The sequence below is a fragment of the Myotis daubentonii genome, chromosome 3 (assembly GCF_963259705.1).
Source record: "Myotis daubentonii chromosome 3, mMyoDau2.1, whole genome shotgun sequence".
Taxonomy (NCBI): domain Eukaryota; kingdom Metazoa; phylum Chordata; class Mammalia; order Chiroptera; family Vespertilionidae; genus Myotis; species Myotis daubentonii.
The window spans coordinates 219,526,785-219,543,416 of record NC_081842.1 but is presented as its reverse complement, the minus strand read 5'-3'; the positions used below and the strand labels follow the sequence as shown (position 1 = coordinate 219,543,416).

The following is a 16,632-nucleotide window of genomic DNA, read 5'->3' as shown; positions in this document are numbered from 1 at the left end:
GTCGCCGGGAGAAGCCCGCAGGGACGGCTCTGGGGTCGGGACGCAGCTCCACGTGCTTGGTGGCTGGCCCTGCTCTTAACTTCCTCTTCCGCTCTCGGATGTCCTTCCTCCATTTTCCTCCGGGCGGAAACCTCTACCGGGCTAGCCGTGGCTGCTCCTACAGGCTTGCTTTTTTTTCTTTTCTTAACCCCTAAATAAATCCTATTTGCTGAATGAACACCTGGCCAACTGTTTACTTACTTCCGGCCTATTTGGGGCCCCTTGTCCCCGTCGCTCCAGGTCGGGTGAGCGGGCATTGCGGCGCCCACGGGGCCAGCTGAGCTCCGTGCTCCTCCTCGGCGCGGAGCTAAAGGGTAAGTCCTCCCGGACCCGACCTCCCGCCGTGTGTCCTGAAGCTCTGCAGCCCTTATCCGGGACCTGGGGAGTTTTCGGGGTTTTGTCTCTTTTCTTGTTTACTGTTAGAAGGCCGTGTTTGTCGGGCTCTCAGTTGACACGTTGGCCTGACCCCCGGGGGGCCGGGCTGTGTCTTGGGCGGGTTCTTCGTGCTGGTGGTTGTCAGTCCGCTTCCGTCTGGACGCAGACGGTCCCAGTGACCCTGTCGCTCAGCCACTGGCCAGGCGGGGAGGACGACGGTAATGTTTGCTCTGAAACAGGCCAGGACCATCCCTGCCTCCTGCCAGGTGCCGGGTCCTGGGCTGTGACCTGCACCCGGGAGTGGCCCCGAACCAGCACCGTGACTCCTCCGCGCTGCCCGGTGTTGGGCCCAGTACCTGCCCGGTGGTGCCAGGACCCACTCATCTCGCTGCCACTCAGGGCACGCGGTCCGTGCGCGTGGTTTCCGTTAATAAAACCCACCAGTGTCGGACTGCGGGGCAGCCTCCCCCTCGGGTCTCCCCCGGACCTCTGCTCTCGGAGGCGGGTGCTCAGTGGCAGGGCCTCCCCCGGGTCTGCGTGCACTGGCCGCACTGGCCGCACTGGCCGCACTGGCCGCACTGGCCGCAGGCTCTCCCTCCGGAACTGGCTGTGGGGCCCTCGGCTTTCCCTCTGTGACCAGGCTGTGCTCGGCGGGACTGGCCGGGACTGAGCCTGCAGGTTGCTTGAGCCGGTGCAGCCTGTCTGGGCCCTTGTTCCAGAGAAAAGTCTACGGTCTCAGTTATCTGAATATTTTCAAGGTCTCCCTCCTGCACGGACCCCGGCTGAATTTATGTTTAAAAACCACCGTCCCTCCTCATGCGCATTTCTAACTAAATGGACAATGTGACCAAAACTAATTGAGGTTCTCAGTAGTTATGGGAAACATTTGAGATTCCAAAACTTAACTTTTTTTAAAAATATATATGTTATTGATTTTTTACAGAGAGGAAGGGAGAGGGATAGAGAGTTAGAAACATGGATCAGCTGCCTCCTGCACACCTCCCACTGGGGATGTGCCCGCAACCAAGGTACATGCCCTTGACCGGAATCGAACCTGGGACCCTTCAGTCCGCAGGCCAACGCTCTGTGCACTGAGCCAAACCGGTTAGGGCAAAACTTAACTTTTTAAAAAAATATATTTTTATTGATTTCAGAGAGGAAGGGAGGGAGAGAGAGAAAGAAACATCAATGATGACCCTAGCTCTGTGGTCAGCAAACTGCGGCTTGCGAGCCACATGCGGCTCTTTGGCCCCTTGAGTGTGGCTCTTCCTAAGCCTTAGGAGCACCCTAATTAAGTTAATAACAATGTATCTACCTATATAGTTTAAGTTTAAAAAATCTGGCTCTCAAAAGAAATTTCCATCGTTGTACTGTTGATATTTGGCTCTGTTGACTAATGAGTTTGCCAACCACTGCCCTAGCTGGTTTGGCTCAATGGATAGAGTGTTGGCCTGGGGACTAACGAGTCCCGGGTTCAATTCCAGTCACAGGCACATGCCCAGGTTGCAGGCTCAGTCTCCCATGGGGGACATGCAGAAAGCAGCCAATCAGTGATTCTCTCTCTCTCCCTCTATCTTCCTCTCTGAAATTAAAAAAAAAAAAAAAAAATTAAAAAAGAAAGAAAGAAACATCAATGATAAGAGAGAATCATTGATTGGCTGTGTTCTGCACGCCCCACACTGGGGATTGAGCCCCAAACCCGGGCAGGTGCCCTGACTCGAACCGTGACCTCCTGGTTCACAGGTCAGCGCTTCACCACTGAGAGTCATGCTGGCCGAGCATCCACACTTTTTTTAAAAAACTTAATTGGACAACCACAGCTCTGAAATTGCCAAATGGAACACCTGTTTTGAGGCTTCCAGACATTACCAGGAATCTGCAGTTGCCTCTTCGCAAAATAGTTTTAGGATTAACTGAAGCCAACCAGCTTCTGAGGAAAGAAGACGGCTTCAGAAGCCGCCTGTTCCTCGCTCCTGGTGCCGGCTTGCCTTCCACTCTAGCCTCCTTGCCTCCGGCTCTAGCTCCGCCCCTGGTGCCCTCCCCGCTGGAACCTCCTCTCCCTCCCTCCTCCGAACCCATCAGTACTGGACCCTTTAAAGTTAAGCCCTCTGAGGGTCCTAATGAGCCCCGAGCTCCCTCTGTCCCATGGACTATAGACTCCCCTAAGGGGACAGCGTCCTCACAGAGCTGCGGACGCGCCTGACACGTTCATTCAAACCGACCAGCCCGGACTCTCCGCTTCATGTCAGCGGTGTTTGCTGGTCCGTGAAGGCAGGCCCCGCTCTGGATGAGACCTGCTGGGTCGCAACGCCCTGAAAGGGGTTTTTAGCAAAATGCTAGGAAAGGGGGTGGGGTCCCCACTGAGCCCTTACAGCAGCCTTTCCACAGCCTGTCGATCGGAGCAAAATTCAGACTTGCTCCCCAAGTCAGATGCGTCTGTGCCTTGTAATTAACTTGATTTTAAGGAAAGGTCTGGTCTTCCCTCAGATGTTGAAGTCACTCCAGTAGCCTTTGCCTCTGTGCTCACTAAAGGCTGAACTGGCCCCGCTGGTGTGGCCAGTGGTTGAGTGTCCACCTATGAACCGGGAGGTTGGATTCCTGGTGAGGGCACATGCCTGGGTTGGGTGGTTGATGCCTGCATTGCCCGCTCAGTCCCCAGCAGGGGGCCTCCAGGAGGCAGCCAATCAGTGATTCTCTCTCATCATTGATGTTTCTCTCTCCCTCTCCCTTCCTCTCTGAAATCAATAAGAAAATATTAAAAAGAAAAAAGCACACAGGTCTGAGGTTATCAAAAGTAAGGATTTCTTTTCAACAAAGGACCCGGCAAAGTTAGCACATGTACAATATTTAAAGCAGCCAGAGGTGCCTGTCTAGAACTGTGTTTGACACGGCCCCCACTGAGCACATGTAGCTACCTAAGGTAAACAACATTTACGATGCACCCTCACTGGTTCAGCTCCGTGGGTAGAGCGTCGGCCTGCGGACTGAAGGGTCCCGGGTTCGATTCCGGTCAAGGGCATGTACCTTGGTTGTGGGCACATCTCCAGTAGGAGGTGCGCAGGAGGCAGCTGATCGATGTTTCTCTCTCATCGATGTTTCTAACTATCTCTTTCCCTTCCTCTCAGTAAAAAATCAATAAAATACATTTTTTAAAAATTCACTAGCGGCAGCCTTAATCCAGTGAGCGGTACCTTTGTAAGAGGAAGGAGGCCGTTCGGACAGAGGCAGAGGAGATGCTCGGACGAGAGGACCGTGGGCTCTGCACCCTTGGACACTGGAGCGATGTGTCCCCAGGCCAAGGACCCAAGGTTGCCAGCGGGTCCCGCAGGTGGCGAGGGGCACGAGGCAGAGCCTCCAGCAGGTGCCACCCTGCCGCCTGTGAGATCACGATCCTCGTGTCTTCAGCCTCCTAGTTCGTTGGTAATTCCGTGCCGCGGCCCTCAGAAACGTACAGCGTAGATGAGGACATCCCAGAGAGGCCTGTGGCACGGTGCTGATCCAGAATACTCATGGAACTCTTGGAAATCAAGAGGGAAAAGTCACCGCAATGGAAAAACCTACAGAAGACCTGAATAAGCAGCGTGTCCCGGGGACACGAGAGGGACGAAGGAGAACAGGACGCGACGCCCAACCTCTCGGGAACGAGAGAAAAGCAAATTCCAATAATACTGGGTTTCTGCCACACAGCCAACGGATGGGCGGGAGCTAGAGAACGGAGTGCTGCCGGTGCTCATGGGAAATGGGGGGGTGCCCACGGCCTCAGCCATGAAGAGCGAACTGGCAGTATTGGCAGAAGGAAGTCGGCACACCCCCGAGACCCATCGTCCCCCACCACGGGAAATCCTCGCGAAGGTCCCTGAGGAGGACGGTGGAGGGTCTCCATGGAACGTCGTGATAGTAGTGCAGCTGCCTGTGTCCTCCCGGCGTGAGGACAGGTACGTGCGGAGGAGGGGCACGCGGGAAACCTGGGCAACAACGGGGAAGGACGTGTTTGTGTGCACGGCGACATGGAGGCCTCAGCGATGTGGCAGAGCCCCGGCCGGTGTGGCTCAGTTGGGCGGGTGTTGTTTCACGCACCAGAAGGTTGCCGTTCTGATTCCCGGTCAGGGCCCAGGCCCGGGTTGCAGGCTCCGTCCCCAGGAGGGGGCGTGCAGAAGGCAACTGATTGATGTTTCACTCTCACATTGATGTTTCTCTCCTCCCTTTTTCTCGCTCTAAAAATCAATAAAAAAATCTTTTCAGCCTTAACCGGTTTCACCCAGTGGATAGAGCGTCGGCCTGCGGTCTCAAGGGTCCCGGGTTCGATTCCAGTCAAGGGCATGTACCTTGGTTGCGGGCACCTCCCCAGTAGGGGGTGTGCAGGAGGCAGCTGATGGATATTTCTCTCTCATCGATGTTTCTAACTCTCTATCCCTCCCCCTTCTTCTCTGTAAAAAATCAATAAAATATATTTTAAAAATCCTTTAAAAAATAAAAAGATGTGGTATCAAGGAAAAAATAAGATGAGCAACACGACGTTTGAGGTAAATGGTAAAACATGGATGTAAGGATGCATCAGAATGACTGCTGATGGGGAAGAAGGGAACAGCAGGGGAGAATCTGTCAGACAAGAATCCAAGCGAGCAGGACAGACACTGGGCCAAGGGAGGAGGAGGCAGGGTAGGGGTGGGGGTGGGTGGCGCATCCCATCCCAGACAGGGAGGCCTTGTAGTAACATTCCCGACGGCAGAGCTGGGAAGTTAGGGCGCTATCGCCCCCCACCACACCCGACCTAGGAGCTCAGGCAAATGCTCTGTGTTGTATGAGACAGGACAGGGTAGCGGTCGCATCCCTCAGACTTACTATCAGAAAAAAAAAGATAAGCATAGTAATCTCTCTTTTTTAAAAAAAAAATATTTTTATTGATTTCAGAGAGGAAGGGATAGAGAAAAACATCAATGATGAGAGAATCATTGATCGGCTGCCTTCTGCACGCCACCCACTGGGGATCAAACCCACAACCCAAGTGTGTGCCCCGACTGGGAACTGAACCGTGATCTCTTGGTTCATAGGTTGATGCTCAACCACTGAGCCATGCTGGCTGGTTAACATCTCTACAGGTAAGGCACACCAGAAAGAAACTCAGAAAATCCAAAAATTTTAACGGGATATTTCATCGGGAGCTAAACGGAGTTAGAGAAATGGTAAAAGTTATGACAGAGCATCCTGCATTAGAAATGGGGAAGATTTTTTTTTTTTTACTGAGATCATTGGAAAAAATGAAGATTTGAAAGACCACTGGTAGCCTGGCTGGCGTGGCTCAATGATTGAGCGTTGACCCACGAACCAAAAGGTCATGGTTCGATTCCCGATCAGGGCACATACCCAGGTTGTGGGCTTGATCCCCAGCGTGGGGCGTACAGGAGACAGCTGATGGATGATTCTCTGATCGTTGATGTTTCTCTCTCTCTCCCCCTCTCACTTCCTCTCTGAAATCAATAAAAATATATTTTTCTAAAAAAGACCACTGGTACAACTTAGGAATAAAGGACAGATTTCTAAAAAAGGATAAGACGCAGGCGTAACAGAGGAGGCGAGGCGTCCATCATGTGTTCACAGAATGATTGAGGGTCACCCTGTTGATAAGTGAGGAGCCTGCTGTGAATTAGGTTGGGGTGAGCAGGGAGTCTGGCCATCGTAGTGGGGATTTCAAGAAGGGCCCCAATAAAATGTGTGTGTGTGTGTGTGTGTGTGTGTATATATATATATATATATATATATATTAAAAAAAAAAAGCAGCACAGTAGCACCCCTACAGTAAAGAAGGCACGCCAGAAAGACGCCCAGAAGACAGACAAAGACCACTGGTGGCCCGGCTGGTGTGTCTCAGTGGTTGGGCATTGACCTATGAACCAGGAGGTCATGGTTTGATTCCTTCAGGGCCCATGCCCGGATTGTGGGCTTGTGTGCCCGGTCAGGGCCAGCTTGGGGCCATGTGTCCGTCACGTGATCACATAATGACTGTGGTGAGGAACGTGCCATGGATTAGATTGGGGTGAGCAGGGTGTCTGGCCATCGTAGTGGGGATTTCAAGAAGGGCCCCATGCCTGGAGCTCCAGCAGGTGAGGCGGGGACACAGTCCTGGGGTATTGGCCTGGAGGGCACTTCAAGTGGCCGCATGGACAGCAGTAATGATGGCCCCCGTGGCGGCCTCCCATAGGCCCGTGACCGGGCCCCATTCCTGTCTCCACCTTACAGGTGAGGAAACAGGCCCTTCGGTGTTCCTACCCGAGCGGTTATTTCTATCCGTGTCAGAGAATGAGCTTCAGTGTCTGCAGGCAGGTGAAGCCTCCACCACAGGCCAGGCACCTGGACCCACCTCCAGGGCACAGGAAGCCGGGAGGGTCACAGGTGAGCAGCAGGTCACCACCAGCGCAGTCCCAGTGGGAGTGGCCACAGAAGAGCAGAGGGAGGAGGGGCTGGGGAGGCTCCCATGGCAGGTGGGGCTGGCGGGGTCTGGGCCAGGTGGACCAGAGGGGCAGGGGGGCAGAGCCTGGGAGGATGATGGACCCTGGGAGGAGGGGGTGGTGAGCTTGGGAGCATACGTGTTTGGCTGGCCACCAGGTGCAGGCCGTCTCCCAGGCCCAGCTGACCGCTCTGGGCAGGTGGTGCCTCCAGCCTCCATGAGCCCCTGGCACAGAGCCCTGCACTCCCACCTCTGGAGAAGGCTGCGGGTCAGGGTGACCGGCCACCCCATTGGCGGCTGGACAGGTTTGTGGTTCTAGCGGGTGGGCTTGAGCCCATAACCAGGGCCCAAGTCAAGTGGAGGGCCAGGAGGGGAAGGAGGGCAGACAGCAGGGAGCCTGACCGGGACTGAGGGGGCTCCCCCTGCCCCCTAAAGAAGACGACACTTGAGTGCCCTTCACAGGTGGCCTGAGACAGGCTCGCCATCTGGCTGCTGGAACTGGAACCCTGCCCGCCCCCCCACACATGGCTGCACCCCTCCTCCTCCCCTAGAGGATGAGTCACTCCAGAGCCTGCCCCTGCCCCCCCCCCCCCCTTCCTGGCTGGATTTTGCTCCAGGATCTCAAGGACGGACGAGGTGGAGGAGGGCCCAGAGTGAGGGTGGGTGGCGAGCTAGTGCATGTCACACAGGAGCCCCATGGTTACCCTCTGTCCCCCCGCCCAGCTCTAGCACTGCATTGGGGGGCAGGTAGGGAGGGGCCCTTCCTAGAGCTCCCAATAGCTGCCTGTCACAGCTCGTGCTCAGAGCCTGGCTGCTTCTCACTGCAGCAGGTGCTGCCCCCCAGCCCCACACCCCGCACTGCATGTTTTCCCATCTGAGGGTGCACAGCTCCCCCCTCCCACTCCCCCCACCTCCCAAATAAGCACACAAGGCAGTGGTTTGAGTCTAAGGATGATGGACGTTTAGACGCTGGCACCAGGCTCACACCTGACCAGCAGCACACCAGGGGCGGGCACAGCGAAGGCAGAGGTAGGGAGCGGGCACTGTGGGGGCACCAGCCAGCGCCTGGGGTTGCTGGTAGCCGCTGGGGCGAGGGCAAGGTTGAGGAGGGTTAGCCACAGTGACTCCAGAAGTGCCAGATCCAGGAGGTCACAGTCCGGGGCTCACGCGGAGGGCAGGCACGCCGCACCCCTCCTGGCACCGGGCACTGCCAGGTGGTCAGCACAGGAAGAAGCCTCGGCGAGGGCGCGCGGGTCTGCCCGGAGAGGAGCCCGGCCAGCCTTCCGGCCACAGTGGGTGTGTGGGCAGCAGCATCCCTGGCCGATCCTGGGCTCCCGGCCCCAGCGCAGGAGGAGGTGGGGCGTCCTGTCGGTCATGCTGAGGTGGCGGCTTGGGATCCAGACCACAGTGCAAGGTCCAGCTGGGCAAGGCTGGCACCTAGTCTGCCTTCCGGACCCAATGCTGCCCCTTCAGACCAGGCCCCTTCTTCCCAGCCATCTGCCCCCACTTACCACAGGAAGTCCTCATCAGAGGCAGCACTGCAAAACGAAAACGGGGCTCCCCGCCTGGAGAACTGCCAGCTTCCCCCCAAGGTCAGAGGAACTCACCCCCGTGCAGCTGGAGGCCAGGCCCCACCTGCTGAACCGCATCCCGGCTCCTAGCTGGTCAGACACCCCCGCAGGGACACACGGTGGAGCACTGTTTACGAGGCTCCTGCACAGCTTGAAGCGGGGTACCCACGGGGACTCTGGCCCAAAGCGCATACAGCCCAGCCCGCCAATCTGGGGGACCACCGATCCCCTTGGACTGCACGGGAGGGGGTGGCTGGGAGACTAAGGCACAAGGCTAACCTAAGCCCCACTAAGGGTGGGGTGGAGGGAGGACAAGGTCCAAGAGGGCCTGGAGCAGCAAAGCGCACAGGAACCAAGCAATGAAGACGGCCTGGGTTTTCCAACTTGGCACAGGCTGGAGGTGCAGGCGACGACCCGGGGTGCCAATGGCTCTGGCTACAAGGCGCTCCATGTCCTGACAGTCCCTACAAAGGCCTCTGGAGAAGGGGAAGGCCCCTGGTTGCGGCCCACACCCTCCACAGGCCCAAGGGCCAGTCTCCAACTGGATTCTGGGAAGCGGGTAGCTGGCTGGCGAAGTGGTGGGATGACTCCAAGGTCCTGGCGCAGGCCTGCGCCCTCTCCATCTCCAGCGGGCCCTGCGCGGACAGCCTCGGGAGGGAGCAGGAACGGAGGGCAGGGCGGGCAGAGGCCTCGAACGCACGCGCTGGTCGGTAGACAGAGCGCCCGCGGCCGCCTCCAGCTCACGGCTGCCTGCGCAGGCCCGGGCGCCCGAAGGCCGGATGCATGAGGTTCTCCGTGATGTAGGCCACGAGCAGGCAGATGACCACGAGCATGACGCAGATGGAGCCGCCTACCGCCGTCATGGCCACCACGATGTCCCGCATGCCGGCCGGCTCCGCGACGAACTCCACGCACTCCGTGGGCCCGAAGGCCTCGGCGGCGGCGTGCTCGGCGTGCAGCGGCAGCGGCTGCAGGCACAGGTGGTAGCGCACGCCCTCGTGCACGTCGGGCAGCAGGTAGTCCCGGCAGGAGGCGCCGAGCAGCACGCGCTCGCAGGGGAAGCGCGTGTAGGCGCCGCGCCACGAGCAGTCGAGCATGAAGGCGCGCACGCGGCGCGCCCGGGCCGGCGGCAGGCGCCACTGCACCAACACGCTGCGGTTGCGCAGGACGCTGGCGCGCAGCGAGTGGCCGGCCGCGGTGTGCACCGCGCAGCCGGGCTCCTGGCAGCGGAAGCCGCGCACGGGGCTGCGGAAGCACAGGCGCCCGGCGCCCGCCTCGGCGTCCTCGGGCAGCACCTTGTAGGGGCACCAGGGCGCGTCGGCCGCCGGCTCCCAGCCTGGGGGCGTCGGGGCGGCCGCGGCGCAGGGCGGCGGCCCGCAGGCGGCCAGCAGCAGCAGCAGCAGCGGCAGCGGCGGGGCGCGCATCCTGCCGCGGGGCCTGGCGCAGCGGGACGCGGGCTCACGGGCGCGGGCGGAGGGTCACGCGGGCCGCGCCGCCGCCGCTCCCCGCGCTCGCCCCGCGCGCCGCGCCCTCCGCCGCCGCCGCCCGCTCCGACCCGCTCCTGCGCCCGGTGCGCGCTCGGACCCAGCGCGGCGGCGGAGGCGGGGCCGCCCCACGCCCCGCCCCCCTTAACCCTCGCTGGGCCGTGGCCTGTCGGCCCCTGGAGGGTGGATCTCGAGGGAGAGCGCGCGAGGGAGGTGGGCGTGAGCCCTGGGGGTGGCCACTGAGCTCTCAAGACTCCCAGCCCCGGCGGCGCGCGCGTGGCAGGCTCCGCGCAAGTTCACGGTCCCTCCGCTTCTCGCCGTGTGAGCACACTTCGGCCCCCGCCCCCGCCCCCGCCCCCGCCCCCGCCCGGCTCCCTGAGGCTTTCCCGCGGGCTGTGGTCCCGGGTCGTGGCCGCGAGGGCAGCTCCGCGACTGCCTTAGCGACTGGGACGGGAGGTCGCGGCCCGGAGCGCGCAGGACCCTGGGTCACGCTGCCGGGTCAGACTCGGGTGGGGACCCAAGGTAAGGGTCCCGGCCTGTTGTGGGGGAGGAGGCGAGGACGGAAGCTTTCCTTCGCTCCCAGGGCTGTTCCCCTTGAGAGCTGGATGGCGCCGACCGGGAAGGGCGCGATCGATCGATAAGGCTTCCTTTGGTGAAAACTTTTTCACTCTGCGCAGGAGAGAGACAGCTACAGGCGGAGCACCCTCTCTCCTGATAGATCCGGGGGGTTGCCCTCTCGGTGGTCCCGGAAGGGGGTCAGGGCTGGACACGGGGTAACCCCCACCCGCAAGCCCACCTTCTCCCACGCGTGTCTTCAGGGGGTCCCGAGGCTCTACCAGCCGTGGGCAAACTACGGCCTGCGGGCCGGATCCGGCCCGTTTGAAATGAATAAAACTAAAAAAAAAGACCGTCCCCTTTTATGTCATGATGTTTACTTTGAATTTATATTAGTTCACACAGACACTCCATCCATGCTTTCGTTCCGGCCTCCGGTCCAGTTTAAGAACCCATTGTGGCCCTCGAGTCAAAAAGTTTGCCCACCCCTGCGAGTCTAGCCGCTCAATCCATCCCTGCCTGGACCTCCTCCTGCTCCAGACAGCCCTCCAGGGCCGAGGGCACAGGGCCTGGCCCGAGTGGACAAAGCAGCACTCAGCTCAGGCAGCGCGTCTGGCAGGGAGGTGAGAAGCACTGCGGACCCCTGGGCTCCTGGGCGCTGCTCTCACCCGGGGGAGGGAGAGGAGACGCGGGTGGCTGCAGAGCTGAGTTACTGGTCCCCAGCTCTGGACAGCCGTGGAGCACCCACTCACCCATGGAGCACCCCACCTCACCCTACCCCCAGCCTCACTAGTTCCTGGTCATTTTCCAAAAAGTCCAGGTCAGCACCAGATCTCAAGGCCTCGGAGCCTGAAGCCAAGGGTCAGACGCACCTCCCTCCCGGCTCCGCCCAGCACACCGCCTGACGTAGCCTGGAGGGCCCTGACCCCCAAACCAGGCCTCTGCAGCTTGCGGGGACCCTGAACAGGGCCTCCAGGCCTCAGCACCCAGCTTGGGGGTGAAGGCTTGGAGAGGGAGGCCCTCCCCAGCCCTGCCGCTGGCTCCTCCTTTCTCCTCAAGCAGAGAGGGCCCTGGGCTTGGACCCCTGCCCCAGCTTTCGGGGACTCAGGAGCTCCCCCAGGGAAGCAGAAAGTGATGGTGAGCTAGGGACCCTCCTAACCCCACCCGGAACCCCGCGGGGCTGGGCCAGCTTGCTCACATCGGCTGCAGTGGGAGCTGAGACAACTGCAGGTGCTCTGCCTGAGGGGAGGGCACCGTGGGTAGAGCCGGGCAGGTGACAGTGCGGAGGGGGGGGGGCGCGGAGTGAGAAGGGGACTCGTTGGTGGGAGCGCCATGCTCTCCATGCCTTAGAGACGCACGTGGGAGTCATGCGGCAGCACCCTGGGGGCGGGCCGCTTTCCTCCCGAGTTCTGAGATCACAAACTTTGCGGCAAGCACTGCCCTGGAACAGACGCTTTCTGCAAACGCACAAAGTGTGGGGTGGGGGGCACGGGAGAGGGGGGACCCGTCTGGGTCGCTGGGATCGGCATCCTGGGCGTTCAGGTCGCCTCCGGGGGCGCGCAGCTGCGGGCGGGCGGCGACCGCCACCTGTCGGCGCGCGGAGCGCAGTTCCCCTCGGTTCCTCCTCCCTCTCAGGAATGTCCCGAGGGGTCTTGCCTTTGAAAGTGCAGCAAGAACTCTCCATTTCACAACGTTTTCTGTCCCCTTCGTGCCCTTGGATCGTCTTCTCTCTTTCTTATCAATCGGTGCTGCCTCAGCCTTTTGCAAGTTGCAAAGAGTTCCAGTTTCTGGCCTCTGGCGTTGCCTGTGACGGTTCAGCCGGACAAAGATGCCTGGCTTTGGGCTCTGTCCTTCCTGGATTTGAGGTTCAGGGGTGTAGGAGGCCTTCCCAGCCCGGAGGCCCAAGAGCACATGTCCTCCGGGCCCCAGTACTTAAGCGGCTTGTTTTATGTATTTGTCTGTTTATTCTGCACCTGAGTTTGGGTCCCAGAGACATGTTTCCGGGAAAGGCAGGTGAGGCTCCAGCCTGAACAGAGGCCTGGCTGGCAGTCTGAACTCACCCCTCCCTTGGGCAACGCGGCCAGGTGTCCAGGCCCTGGCCTTCGGATCCTGGGGAGTGTGTGTGTGTGTGTGTGTGTGTGTGTTGGGGGGAGGGGTCCTTTCCCACACCGCTGCCCAGCCGGACGGCCCTGGGTGCGCCCGTCTCAGCCCCCCTTCTCGGGGTCCTTATCTGTGAGCCGGGTCGACAGTACCGCCTGGCTGGTCGGGCTGAGTGAGGACTGCCTGTGAAAACACAGGTGCCCAGTACTTAGTGAGCACTGCAGTGACGCTGTTTACTGAACTTGAGAGGAGTGCCGACGGAATGGACTGCGAAGAGGGAGGTAAACTGGAAATCTGCACTCTGTGGGGTGGGGCCGGCAGGCTCCCTTCCCGAATCTGGTTCCAGGAGGGAGCCTGGCAGACGGGCACCCTGGGAGGGAAAAGGGCGGCCCTGAGGAAACATCCACCAGGTCGCCCACGCCGCCACCGCGGTGGCCCAGGGATGCTGAGCCCTGCCCAGGTGAGCAGGGCGCCCACCCAGCTGTTAAGACTGCCTTTGTCCCCCATATCCATTCTTCCTTCCTTTCTTAGTGATTTCACCACTAGCGTGCCGGGGTAGGTCGTCTGAAAAACCACACATCCCAGCTTCCCTTGCAGCTGTGTGTGCGCCAAGTTCTGGCCGATGGGATGCTGGTGGTAGGTGCACCTCCCGACTCCTCCTTCTGGAGTCCCCTGTGGAGGGGCCAGCCCTGGACCCCCTCTGCCTGAGAGAAGACCCAGCCTCGGTCTTGTCTCAGACACTTTTATTGGAAGGTTTTCTGACACTGTCCGTGGGGCTCGATCCTCCCTAACACAGTGTCTCGCTCTCAGATTGCAACAGGGAAAGAAGGCTCGCCAGACATTCGAGGAAAGCTTCCGCCTGGAAGTGGACAGACCAGAGCAAGTGGAGAGAAGGAACCGGGATGGGAGAGCCAACGCAGAGAGCAGGAGAAAGGCTTTGAAGAATCTGTAATTAAACTGAGAAAAATGCACGTATGAAGAACATACTGTGTGTGTGGAATCAGGGAGAGTAAACATGAACTCAGAAAGGGAAGAGATGAGAGCCCGATGTGTGTTTCCAAACCATCCAGCAACTCTCCAGGTCTCAGCAGACACTGACCAGTGTCCCACAATTTAACTAAAACAAATTTGTAGGCCCTGGCGGGGTAGCTCAGTGGGTTAGAGCGTCATCCCAATACTCCAAGGTTGTGGGGTTCGCCTCTGGTCAGGACACATACTAGAATCAACCAACAAATGCATAACTAAATGTAACAACAAATTGATGTTTTTCTCTCACAAATCAATAACAATTTTTTTAAAATATATATTTTATTGATTTTTTACAGAGAGGAAGGGAGAGGGATAGAGAGTTAGAAACATCGATGAGAGAGAAACATCAACCAGCTCCCAAGGTACATGCCCTTGACCGGAACCGAACCTGGGACCTTTCAGTCCACAGGCCGACGCTCTATCCACTGAGCCAAACCGGTTAGGGCCAATTTTTTTTTTTAACAAAAATGAATTAAGGAGCCCAGCTGGCATGGCTCAGTGATTGAGTGTCGACCTATGAACCAGGAGGTCATGGTTCAATTCCCGGTCAGGGCACATGCCCGGGTTGCTGGCTCGATCCTCAGTGGGGTGGGGGGGGGGGGGACATGCAGGAGGCAGCCGATCAATATTCTCTCTCATCATTGATGTTTCTATTCCTCTCTCTCTTTGAAATCAATAATATATACAATAATATACACACACACATATATATATATATATGTATTTAAAAAAAAAAACAACTCCCAAGTAGATGGACATGAGCCTCTGGGATGAAAAAGACAACTGTGTGTGTAGATCCATGGGTAGAAAGGTCCACATCGAGGTGTATTGTGACACTTGGCAACACTGAGGATAAAGATAAGATCCTAAACGCTTTCTCAGAGAACAAACATATCCCATACAAATCGTTAGGAATTAGTACGGCTTTAGAGTTTTCAACTGCGGCCCTGGCAGCTGAAGGAAAAAACAAAAAAAAACCCTGACTTCAAATACCTTGAAGGAAAAGCATTTCCAACCTAGAATTCTATACCCTGCCAAACTATCAGAGTGAGAGTAGAATAAACACACTTCAGATATGGACCCTTCCCAGGAAGCTACTAGAGGCTGACTTCAGTAAAACGAGAGAGCAGACCAAGGAGGGGGTCAGCACAGATTCCAGGAAACAGACTCCAGCACAGGGGAAAGGCCGAGTTAGCAGGATGACCAGAGAAAGCACAAGATGACAGCTATGCATGGTCTCGGAAGCAATCAGTCTGGATTGGAGTAGGAGGACGTGGGGGGGGGGGCGGGCTCTAGAGAGAGGTCTCCAGGAATTAAATAGAATGTGTCTGAGCCTTTGGAAAACGTTATCAATAGGCATGTGGCAAAGATGTTAGAGCCTTGGGAAAAAATTAGGTATGAGTTAGTAAAATTCTAGGCATAAGAAAAACACTAAGGCAAAAACAGAAAAGAAAAAGGACCAGGTATTAACTCAAAAGAAAAAGAAATTACTGTGTAAGAACGGAGGCAGGGTTGTATGCAATAACAGGTAGCAGAGCAGCCAGCACCGGACAGGTGATGTAATCCTAATGGGTAGGGAGGTCACGTGGCCATGGCGGGGTGGGGGGGGCGGAGGTGGCGGGGTTGTTTGCAGATAAAGTTCTCACTGACTATCTGGAAGTCCACAGAAATGTCTAAACACAAGGGACTAGCAGCTTCTGGTTTAGAAACATGGAGGTTCCGGTCGCAGGAAAAGCTACAAGAGTTGAAAGGATTTGCCTCTGCGGAGCACACGAGAGACAGTGACTTTTACGATGTCCTCCGTTCTGCGTGAATTAAAGCCCTGCACTGGGCTTACTTTGATTTTACAACAAGAGTTGCCGTGACCACGCCTCATCTCAGCGTCCCAAGGGCCAGGGTGGTCAAAGATGCTGCAGACAGACACCCCGGCATCCGCAGCCTCCGTCTCCCGGCAACGGAACGCGTCTCCGAACCCTAGAGCGCCACGTAGGGTCGGCGAGGGCGACCCGCCCATCCGTGACGCACTTCCGGTTCAGCCCCCGCCCCCGGGCGGAAGAGCTTGACCCCTGGTCCGCGCGCTGCCCGGATCGGATACTCGGGCTTTAGTCCCCTGGTGCCCAGTTCCGTCCCCGCGCGTGCTCGGCCCTGGTGACCCCGACCCCTTCCCGTTCGGGCACACGCCGCTCGGCCCCTGTCCCCGGCGGGCGTGGCGACAGTCCCTGAGGCCACCGCAGTCCTCTGACGTGCGTCCCACGCTGCCCAACGCGAACGCGCCCAGCGTCCGCGGCGGTGCAGAGCCAAGCTGGAGTCCCAGCTCTTCCCGGGGAAGCAGGCCTCTTCCCATCGTTGCGGGACCTGGGGTCCCTCTGTCACCCCCGTCCGCTCGCCCGCAGCTCCCCCAGCAGCCGGAGCGTCAGCGCCGCCGCGGGGCCTCCTGGGAGTTGTGGTTCAGACCCGCCCCCGATCCCGGCGCCGGCGGGCTGTGGACTACAACTCCCGGCAGGCCGTGCGGCGGCCCCAGGAGCCCGAGCGCTGGGGGCTTCGGCAGCCGCGGCCGGTGGGCGCGGGCGCGGTGACGGGGTGGCCCGGCGGGCCGGTGCTGAGGAGCTGAGGGGCCGCGGGCCGGCCGGCGGCTGACAGACTCCGGCTCCTCAGGTCCCCGAGCTCCCGCCGCGGGACGCAAACTTCCGGGCAAGTGGAGGGGTCGGCGGTGGTGGCCCCGCGGCCGGGGCCGGGGTCAGTCCGCCGCCCGGGGCCTGGGCGACTTCCCGAGGAAGGAGATGGAATGACAGGGGGCGGGGCGGCCCCGGGAGGGCGAGGCGGGGTCCGCCTCGGGGTGGGCGCCGGCCCCGTCCTGTCCTGTCCTGTCCAGCCCGCCCGGCGCGGCGCCCCCGCTGCCCCCTGCGGGCGGGCGCCGGCGGCCAGGGCGCAGTGCGGGGCCCTGACGTCTGCGGGGCCGCGGCTGCCCGCCCCCCGGCTTCGCTCCAGGCGGCCCCGGACCGCAGGGAGCGCAGCCGGACGGGAGGACCCGGGC

The 16,632-nt window shown here is 59.3% G+C and overlaps 1 protein-coding gene across 1 annotated transcript; it reads right to left on the bottom strand.

Moving 5' to 3' along the window:
• Window positions 1–7,797: 7,797 nt before the first annotated feature.
• Window positions 7,798–10,039, bottom strand: FNDC10 (fibronectin type III domain containing 10). Its single transcript, XM_059691554.1, has one exon. The coding sequence runs from the start codon at window positions 9,852–9,854 to the stop codon at window positions 9,171–9,173; it is 684 nt and encodes a 227-aa protein (XP_059547537.1). The 5' UTR covers window positions 9,855–10,039; the 3' UTR covers window positions 7,798–9,170.
• Between the last annotated feature and the right edge of the window lie 6,593 nt (window positions 10,040–16,632).

Coding starts and splice junctions, on each gene's coding strand:
- FNDC10 (XM_059691554.1), bottom strand. CDS start 9,854: ATGCGCGCCCCGCCGCTGCCGCTGCTGCTGCTGCTGCTGGCCGCCTGC.